Genomic DNA, 10,567 nt, shown 5'->3' with positions numbered 1-10,567 from the left:
GGGCGGCGAGGTGTTATTTATTTGTTATGAGATTTCCTGTTTGTTCTCTTTTTGGATTTGGCTGTGTTTCATGTATATATTTATATATAAATGCCTTAATAAAAATATTTTTTTAAACACATCATTTAAATAAACAGATTATCTGGTCATTATTCCATTGTTATTGGTGGATCTTGCTGTGGCTAGTTTGAATGCTGTGTTTCCTACATTACAACAGTGGCAACAGTTATTAATTGGTTGTAAAACACTTCGCATCTTCCTGCAGTCGTGGAAGACACTGTATAAATGCTCATCTTTTTTTGAAGCAGTCATAGCATTCTATGCTTTGACAAAGAGTCATCCGGACTCGAAACGTTAGCTTTTTTCTCTCCCTACAGATGCTGCCAGACCTGCTGAGATTCTCCAGCATTTTCTCTTTGGTTATAGGATGATGTAGTTCCATTTAAGAGAGCCTTGGTCTTTGCTATCACATCAGAGCTGACAGTCAGCACCTTTGACAGTGCAGCACTCTTGTAAATTCTGCACTGGAAGTATAAGCCTAAGTGAGGTCTCTGGAGTGGGAATTTAAACCATGACCTTCAGAAGTACCCACTGGATCATGGATGACACTTATAAATATTTTGGTACACTTTTATCCTTCAGCAAGAAAATGGAAATATCTCAACAAATTAACTAATTCCTTAAACTGGACTGAATTCTAAAATAAAAATAATAAAATTCCAGTATTATTTGTTAAATCTCTATATTTGCAGCACACCTGGTGACTGATGACGCCGACACACCTGACGTGGCAATTGTGAGTCAGGCGCCCCCTCTGTGTGCAGTACCGGAGATGATGGCGCAGGCGCAGTGAGCAGGGGGCGGGGATACGAAGCGGGGCAGCGCAGGCGCGCTGACCAGGGTTCAGGGGGCGGGGGGGGGGAAGCGGGGCCAAGGCGGCGGCGCAGGCGCGGTGACTTGGGTGGAGGGGTGTCGGGGTAAAAAAGGCAGCGCAGGCGCTGCGACCGGGGTAGGGCGGAAGACAGGGCTGAAACGGCAGCGCAGGCGCAGTGATAAGTAGGAAAGGGCAGCGCAAGCGCAATGGCAGGTTAGGAAAGAGCGGCGCAAGCGCAATGGCAGGTTAGGAAAGAGCGGCGCAAGCGCAGTGACCGGAGGGGCAAAAGGCAGTGCCGGCGCAGTGAGTCGGGGAGCAAAGGGAGACGGTGGCGCAGGCGCAGTGAGGGACGGCTATTTGCTGGAGCAGCCTGGCGCGCAAATGTCAATGTGAGGGGTTGAGCGGCGGCCACTCGCTGATTGTGGGCGCGCCTGGGAGCAGTCCCTACTCCTGGCTTTATAACCCCCTCATTCAGCACTCGGCGAACGCATGCACGGCGGCCTGAATGCAATGTTGAGAGGAGTGGATATTCGGGCAGCTGCTGCACGGCACTGAGTCACTCCTGGACTGGGTACAAGTTTGCAAGCTGTGTGCGGGCTGCTGAAGAAGCAAACCTGGTTTTGTGCTGGAGGTTGGTGCAGAGATCAAAGCTGAGCTGGGGGGGGGGTTCAGGATTCTGATTTGTTCTTTTAAACAAAAAAACGGTGTTTGCTCCACCTTCATAAGGCCTCTATCAATTTTATTTGTAAATAATGATTCTGAAGGTGTATTTCTATAGCTTTTTATAGTTTCCCCAAAATCTCTGCTGCTGCCAACCTCTGGTTTATTGCAACACCAATGACAGCACCATTTTCAGTTGTCCAGACCCCAGGGTTTGACAGGTACTTGGAGGGCTACATAACGAGGGCCAGTTAGACCGGCGTGTATTTCCTTAAGTGCATAATATCAAACCAGTGAGTGTTCACAGAAATATGGGAAATTGAGCAGATACCCTCGCAATTTATGAAGATGTTAACGATGATCAAAGGAGTTGAGTTAGGCCATTCTGGGGTGATGTCAGGAAGCCTTTTTCACGTAAAGGATAGTGGAAATTTGGAAATTTACCCCAAAAGTAACTTGGAGGCAGGGGATTTATGGAAAATTTTAAAGCTGAGGTGGGTAGGTGAACTATTTTCTCTTCCAACAGATGCAGCTAGACATGCTGAGTTTTTCTAGCATTCTCTGCTCTTATTTCAGATTCCAGTATCTTGCTTATTTTATTGGGTAGATTATTGTTGGGGAAGGGTAATGGGGTTACAGAGCCAAAGTAAGTAGATGGAATTAAGGTACAGATCAGCCATGCATGGCCTAATTGATTACTTAAGCAGGTTTAAGGGGCTAAGTTTTTTCATCTGCTCCTGTGGGCATTTTGGCAATAGCAGATGATGTTGCCAAAGTCTATTGAGCATGAGTAATAAACCTGTGGACTTTTTATTCTTTCACGCGATGTGGTCATTGCTGGCTGGGCCAGCATGTATTGCGAATCTGTAATTGCCCTTGAGATAGTGGTGGTGAGCTGCATTCTTTAACCACTGAAGTTCCTGTGGTGTAGGTGCATCCACTGTGCTGTTAGTAAGGAAGTTCCAGGATTTTCACCAAAGAAGAGTAAAAGAACAGCAATATAGTTTCAAGGATGGCATGTGGCTTGGAAAGAAACTTATAGATGGTGTTGTTTCCATGCATCTGCTATCCTTGTTCCCCTGAGTGATAGAGGTAACGGGGTTGGCAAGGTGCTGTTGAAGGAGCCTTGGTAAGTAGCTGCAGTGCATTTTTGTACGGTAAGCACTGCTGGTACTAATTGTCAGTGTGATGGGACTGGATGTTGATAGTGGATGGGGTGCTGATCGAGTGGCTTTTTTGTCCTGGATGGTGTGAAGTTTCTTGAGTGTTGTTGGTGCTGCACTCATCCAGGCAAGTGGAGAGTATTCCATCACACTTCCTGACTTGTGCCTTGTAGATGTTGGAACAGCTTTTGTGTGTGATACAGGGTGGGGCAAGTGATGGGGATGAGAAGGTGAGTTTATTTTCTACAAAATTCCCAGCCTCTGACCTGCTCTTGTAACTAGAGCAGTTATATGGCATGGTTAGTGGTAAATCACAGGATGTTGATGGAGGGGAATTCAGCATTGGTAATGTTATTGAGTGTCAAAGGGTTAGATTCTCTTTTGTTGGAAATGGTCAATACTTGACACTTGTGTAATGCGAATGTTACTTGTTGCCACTTGTCACCCGAAGTTTGGATATTGCCCAGGTCTTTTGCTGCATGTGGGTGGATAAACCTGGCAGTTTTCTACGATGCTGGGGCGATGCCAGTGTTGTAGCGATACTGGAATAACGTGGCTAGGGGTGCATCTAGTTCTAGAGCACCGGTATTCAGTTGCTGGAATATTGTCAGGGCCCATAGCCTTTGCAGTATCCAGCTGTTTCTTAATATGTGGAGGAAATCGACTTGGCTGAAGACTGACATCTGTGATGCTAGGGACCTCCAGTGGAGGTTGAGATGGAGCATTCACTCGGCAGTTCAGGCAGAAGGTTGTTGCAAACATTTCAGCCTTGATTTTTGCACATGTGCTGGGTTCTTCCAGTATTGAGGATGGGTATCTGAGTTTAATTGTCCACCACCATTCACAACTGGATGTGGCAGGACAGCAAAGCTTAGATCTTATCTATTGGTTGCGGGATTGCTTAGCTCTGTCTTATCACTTTCTGCTTATGCTGTTTGACATGCGAGCAGTCCTCTGTTGTAGCTCCACCAGATTGACACTTCATTTTTCAGTATGCCTGATGCTGCTCCTGGAATGCCCTCCTGTACATTTCATTGAACCAGGGTTGTTGATAAAGGTGGCATGCTGGGCAATACGGTTGTGAATTTTAGTTGAGTCCAATTCTGCTGCTGCTGTGGCCCCCAGCGCCTATGGGTGCTCATTCTTGAGTTGTTAGATGTGTTCTGAATCTAACCTGTTTACCCGCTGGTAGTTCCACACAACGCAATGGTGGGTATCCTCGGTGTGGAGACGGGACTTTGCCTCTGCCAGGACTGTGAGGTGGTCACTCCTACCGATACTGAATTACTAAATTAAATCCTGGACAGATGCGTCTGCGGCAGGCAGGTTGTTGATGATGAGGACAAGTGTGTTTTTCCCTCTTGTTGGTTCTTTCACCACCTGCTGCAGTCCCAGTCTAACAGCTATGTCGTTTCGGATCCGACCAGCCCATGTTACCGAGCTATTCTTGGTGATGGACATTGAAATCCCCCACTCCACAGTACATTCTATCCCCTTGCCACCCTCTGTGCTTTCCCCAAGTGGTGTTCAAAATGGATGAGTATTGATTCATTAGCTGGGGGTGGGTGTGGAAAGTGGAAACCAGCAGGAGGAGGCTTCCTTGCCCACGTCTGACCTGATGCCGTGAAAAACTCTGAAATCAAACTCCAATCAACCACACTAGGTCCAGAGTCAACGTTGAGGAGTCACAGCTTAATTTCTTCCCAACTGTACACGACTATAACACCACTGGTTGGTCTGTCCCACCGACAGGACATTCGCAGGGCTGGTGGTGTCTGGAGCATAGTCATACTCACTGAACTGGACCTACAGATCACGTCAGGCTGTTGCTTGACTAGCCTGTAGTCTGCGGAACAGCCAGCACCCCCCCCCCCCCCCATATATTTTGGCTTAAGCCCCTTAGATATTAGTAAGGATGACGTTGCAGGATCAAGAGGGATGGATTTGCTGTTGGTGTTTCATTCCTTTTTGTAGCCAAATGTTTTGTTTTTAGAAAATATTTTATTGAAGCATTTGTAATTTTCATAAACACTTCTACCTCTGGGCGAACCTCTGAATTGATCCTCTCAAGCCGAACTTAATCTTTTCCAGCCTGAGAAACCCTGTCGGAACCGCCGACACCCCAAATATTTGCCAATTCTGGACTCGGAGTCACCTTCCCTGCCAGGACCTCTGACATAACGTCCACAAATCCCTGCCAGAATTCCCTCAACTTCAGATACGCCCAGAACATGTGTACATGATTCGCCGGGCTTCCCCCACAGCGTCCGCACCTATCCTCCACTTCCTCAAAAAACTTCCTCATCCGGGCTACCGACCTGTGGGCCCTATGAACCCCCTTGAACTGGATCAGGCTAAGTCTGGCACAAGACGAGGATGAATTGACTCTCTTCAAAGCCTTTTCCCATAATTCGATTTCCAACTCTCCTCCAAGCTCCTCTTCCCACTTCCTCTTCACCTCCCCAGTAGGGACCCCTTCCCACTCCATCAACTCCTTATATATCTCCGAGACCCTCCTCTCCCCAACCCCCGTTTTTGACATCATCTTATCCTGTAATCCCCTCAGGGGGAGGAGATGAAAGCTTGAAGCCTGCCTCCGGACAGAGTCCCGTACCTGTAGGTACCGAAACCCATTCCCACCCTGCAACTCAAACTCCTCCTCTAATGCCTCCAGGCTCGGGAAACCCTCCAATCCCATGTGCTGTCTCCATTATCCCCACACCCTCGGGGCTGCCACGACCACTGGGCTTGTGGAGTACCGAGCCGGCGAGAACGGCAGGGGCGTCAACAGTAAAGCCTCCCAACTCGTAACCTTATAGGATGCCGCCTCTAGTTGCTCGCAAACCGACCCCTCCCCCACTACCCACTTCCTGGCCGCCCAGTAATAATGAATAAAACTCTGGAGGGCCAAGCCCCCCTCCCCGTGATCCCGTTCCAGGAGTGTCTTCTTCACCTTCGGGGTTTTACCAGCCCCCCACAAAACCCGAGATCGCCGCATTCATTTTCCTAAAAAAAGTTCCTTTGGGACAAAAATCGGGAGACATTGACAAAAAAACAGCAGTCTCGGGAGGACTGTCATCTTCACCGCCAGTGTCAGCGGGAGCATGTCCCACCTGCGGAAATCCCTTTTCATCTGATTGATTGCTTTACCCACATTCAACTTGCGGAGTTGTCCCCAATCCATAGCCACCTTGAGCCCCAGTTAACTAAAACTCTTCCCCACCACCTTAAAAGGTAACTCCCTCAGTGTCCTTTCCTGTCCCCCATGCCTGAATCGCAAACACCTCGCTCTTTCCCATGTTTAACTTGTCGCCTGAAAACCGCCCAAATACTTCCAGTGTCTGCATAATTCCAGCCATCCTCCCAAACGGGTCTGTGATATAAAGCAGTAAATCGTCCGTGTAGAGCGAGACCCTGTGCTCCACACCCCCCCTCTCACTATCCCCCGCCAAATATTCGATGACCTAAGGGCCATTGCCAAGGGCTCTATGGCCAGGGCAAACAGTAGTGGGGAGAGCGGGCACCCCTGTCTTGTCCACCTACAGAGACTAAAATATTCTGATCGGACCCGGTAGGTTTTTGATTTCGCCTCTGGAGCCTGGTATAGCAACCGGACCCAATCCACAAATCCCTGCCCAAACCCGAACCTGCCTAAAATATCCCATCGGCACTTCCATTCCACCCGGTCAAAGGCCTTTTCTTCATCCATAGCTACTACCACCTCAACCTCGCGTCCCTCCACTGGCATCATGATACCATTCAGGAGCCGTCTAATGTTGGACGTCAGATGCCTGCCCTTCACAAATCCCGTCTGATCCTCCCCGATTACCTCCGGGACGCAGTCCTCGATATCAAAGATCTTTGCCAACAATTTAGTGTCTACGTTCAAAAGGGAAATCGGCCTGTACAATCCACAGCTCTCCGGGTCTTTGTCCCGCTTCAAGTTGAGAGTGATCGAGGTAATAGCGTTGGAGGGAGCACTCCCAGCTCCTTAGACTCGTTTCAGGGCTTAACCAGTTAACCTGGGCTTACTGGAGCAGTCCCAGTAACCCAGAAAACTTTTTATAAAACTCCACAGAACATTGGTTAGGCCACAGCTGGAGTACTGTGTGCAGTTCTGGTCGTCTCACTATCGGAAGGATGTGAATGCACTGGAGGAGATACAGAGGAGATTCACCAGGATGTGGCCTGGGATGGAGCATTTGAACTATATGGAGAGACTGGATAGGCTTGGATTGTTTTCTTTAGAGCAGAGGAGGCAGAAGGTGGATATGTTGAAGTGTATAAGATTATGAAGGGGTTGGACCGGGTCAATAGCAAGCCGCTGTTCCCCATGGTTGAGGGGTCATGCACAAGGGGGCATAGTTTTAAGGTGAAGGGCAGGAGGTTCCGAGGGGATTTGAAAAGAAAAGAAAAAAAAAAAAGGCAGCACGGTAGCATTGTGGATAGCACAATTGCTTCACAGCTCCAGGGTCCCAGGTTCGATTCCGGCTTGGGTCACTGACTGTGCGGAGTCTGCACGTCCTCCCCGTGTCTGCGTGGGTTTCCTCCGGGTGCTCCGGTTTCCTCCCACAATCCAAAGATGTGCAGGTTAGGTGAATTGGCCAATGATAAATTGCCCTTAATGTCCAAATTGCCCTTGGTGTTGGGTGAAGGTGTTGAGTTTGGGTAGGGTGCTCTTTCCGGGAGCCGGTGCAGACTCGGGGGGGCCGGGTGGCCTCCTTCTGCACTGTAAATTCAATGATAATCTATGATTAATCTAGGACAAAGGTTCGGCACAACATCGTGGGCCGAAGGGCCTGTTCTGTGCTGTATTTTCTATGTTCTATGTTCCACTGGGTATCCATCAGGTCCCGGGGCCTGACCGATTGCATCGCCCCCAACCCGTCTATCACCTCCCCGAACCCAATTGGGTCCCCCAGACATTCCACCAGCTCCTCATCTACCTTTGGGAACTCTAGCCTCTCCAAAAATTGCTTCATACCCTCCTCCCCAGCTGGGGGTTCCGATTCATAGGGTCGACTATAGAATTTGCGAAACACATCATTTATCGCCCCTGGGTCCACCACTACCTTCCCCCTCATATCCTTTACTTTCCCACTTTCTCTCGCTGCCTCCTGCTTCCTCAGTTGATGCGCTAACCTCCTACTGGCTTTCTCCACATATTTGTATATTGTCCCTTTCACCCTCCTCAACTGCCCTTCTGCCTTATCTGTGGACAGGAGCCCAAATCCCATTTGGAGTCTCTGACGCTCCTTCAGGAACTGCTCATCCGGAGACTCCGCATATCTCCTGTCCACCTGTAAAATTTCACCTACCAGCCTGTCCAACTCCACCCGTTCAGTCTTCTCCCTGAGGGCCCGAATCAAAATAAATTCCCCTCTGATAACCGTCCTTAATGCTTCCCCAACTACCTTTGCCGCGGTCTCTCCCGTGTCATTGCTCTTGAAGTACCCATGAATGGCCTCCCTCACCCGCTCACAAATCTCATCCTCAGCTAACAGCTCTATATCTAACCTCCACTGTGGACGCTGGGTCTTTGCTGTGCTTACCTGTAGGTCTATCCAGTGTGGAGCATGGTCCGACACCACGATCGCTTCTCTCTCTCTCTCTCTCGCTCTCTCTCCTCTGTGTATCTGGGGTCACGTGTGGGTCAGACCGGGTAAGGGCATTAGATTTCCTTCCCTCAAGGACAGTAGTGATCGTGAACCAGATTAGATTTTACCAACCAGATTAGATTTTATGAACCAGGTTAGATTTTACGACCATCAACAATGGTGTCAATATTACCGAGACTAGCTTTTAATTCCAGATTTATTGATTGATCCACCAACTGCTGTGGTGGGAGTCGAGCCCACGCCCCAGAGCTTTAGCCTGGGCTTCTGGATTCATATAGTGACATTAACACTATGCCACCATCTCCCTCTTTGAGGGAGAGAAAGCGAAGGGTGGTCAAAAGCTCCTCCTGATAAGAGGTCCTGGGGAAGCGTTCAGTTCCATTTGGCTGCCTTTTGCTGGATTGTGGGAGAATGCATGAGCAAAGAAGGAGGGGAGATGGAGGCCGTTGGTGGGATTTAAATTTCATTTTGAAATTCAGTTCATAGATTTGGATTTGAAAGCTTGTCTCCGTAATGGTGACCATGAAACTATCATCAATTGTCATAAAACCCATCCGGTTCACTAATGTTGTTTAGGGAAAGGAATCCATCGACCTTGCTGGTCTGGGCCTACATATGACTCCAGACCCACAGCTACGTGGTTGACCCTTAACTCCTCTTCAAGTGGCCTCGCAAGTCATTCATGTTTTAAAATCTAAATTTAGAGGACCCAATTCTCTCCTTTGTCCCAATTAAGGGGTAATTTAGCGTGGCCAATTCACCTACCCGTCACATCTTTGGGTTGTGGGGGCGTAACCCACGCAAACACGAGGAAAATGTGCAAACTCCCCACGGACAGTGACCCGGGGCCGGGATCGAACCTGGGACCTCAGCGCCGTGAGGCCGCCACCGTGCTGCTCCTCGCAAGCCATTCAGTTGTGCCAGCAGCCACAGAAAAGTCACACCACACGGACTGCAGCATTTCAAGAAGACAACTCCGCAAATTCGGAATGGGCAGCAAACAGCTGGACCTGCCAGTAATGCTGACAAGATTTAAAAAAAAAAAAGTTACCTCCAAGAATGGGTGGGCAAACGAAAAACAATGTTGCTGAATCTGGGCGACATGGTGACGCAGTGGTTAGCACTGCTGCCTCACAGCGCCGAGGACCCGGATTCGATCCTTGCCCTGGGTCACTGTCCGTGCGGAGTTTGCATATTCTCCCCGTGTTTGCGTGGGTTTCACCCCCCACAACCCAAAGGTGTGCAGGGTTAGGTGGATTATCCATGCTAAATTGCCCCTTAATTGGGGGAAAAAAATACTCAATTTAAAAATAAGATAATGTTGCTGAATCTGAGAAGCAGTTTTTCAAGCAGCTCATTCTCTTTTTAGCTTGCCTTAGCAATGGTAGCTTGTAAATAGATAACAGTTTTTTTGGACAAGCCTGCTCTTTGATGATTTTCGAAGGTGTTTGAAAACAGCTTGCCAATATTTTTTGTCGTCTTTTCCCTTGTAGATCCTCATTTTCTATCATGTCGTCCAGTGATAGATTGCCAGCAGAAAAACGTGAAAATGAAGAAGAAGTGATATTTGTGAGCGTATGTATTCAAATGTTGTGTATTTCTCCGTGTAGCTGGTAATTTTTTATCTCTGATCAGTTGACCACAGCACATTCTTTGGGAAGACCTCTCTGATCCAAGTGGAGGTGAGGCAGCTCTACCCCTTTATCTTCATGTCAATGGACATTCCCCTTTTGGGGAGATGCATGGTACAAGCTGGTGGGCTGACTAGGTGGGACAGCACCATATCTGTCACCAGATATGACTGAGGTGTCAGCGATCATGCTGTTTATTCCCAGAACCGCCTCTTGGGAGATGAACATCGTCCCTGTGTCTTGTGACCAGAATTGGACCCTGTAGTCCAACCTGGCCTGTGCCCTGCTATTTTCGCAATAAATTTTTTTAAAATTGCGTATCCAATTTTTTTTCCAATTAAAGGGGCAATCTCGCGTGGCCAATTCACCTACCCTGCACATCGTTTTAGGTTGTGGAGGTGAGAATGTGCAAATTCCACACAGACAGTGACCTGGGGCTGGGATTGAACCAGGATCCTCAGCGCCGTGAGCTGGCTGGGCGAACACCGTGCCGCCCTCCGTTGGCAAGAAAGCAGTGACTCCCTGGGCTGGCTGACTTGTTTGTTGAATTTTTTATTGCTGTCACTAAAAAGGGGTAATATTTTCTCCGCTGACGGTCAGTTTGTCTGAAAACAGTTTCTT

At 48.5% G+C, this 10,567-nt stretch overlaps 1 protein-coding gene across 2 annotated transcripts in view; it reads left to right on the top strand.

The window, feature by feature from the left end:
- Positions 1-1,026: 1,026 nt before the first annotated feature.
- Positions 1,027-10,567, top strand: part of znf451 (zinc finger protein 451) — a 103,383-nt gene continuing 93,842 nt past the window's right edge. Inside the window, exons 1-2 of one of the 2 annotated variants that reach the window (XM_072498409.1) lie at positions 1,027-1,505; positions 9,809-9,890. In XM_072498409.1, the coding sequence (XP_072354510.1) occupies positions 9,825-9,890 (66 nt within the window). In that variant the 5' untranslated portion in view covers positions 1,027-1,505; positions 9,809-9,824. The remainder of the gene's footprint in view (positions 1,506-9,808; positions 9,891-10,567) is intronic. The other variant, XM_072498410.1, reaches the window with a different exon arrangement.

This window comes from Scyliorhinus torazame, chromosome 4 (genome assembly GCF_047496885.1).
Source record: "Scyliorhinus torazame isolate Kashiwa2021f chromosome 4, sScyTor2.1, whole genome shotgun sequence".
Lineage (NCBI taxonomy): Eukaryota > Metazoa > Chordata > Chondrichthyes > Carcharhiniformes > Scyliorhinidae > Scyliorhinus > Scyliorhinus torazame.
This window is presented reverse-complemented; position numbering and strand designations above follow the sequence as displayed.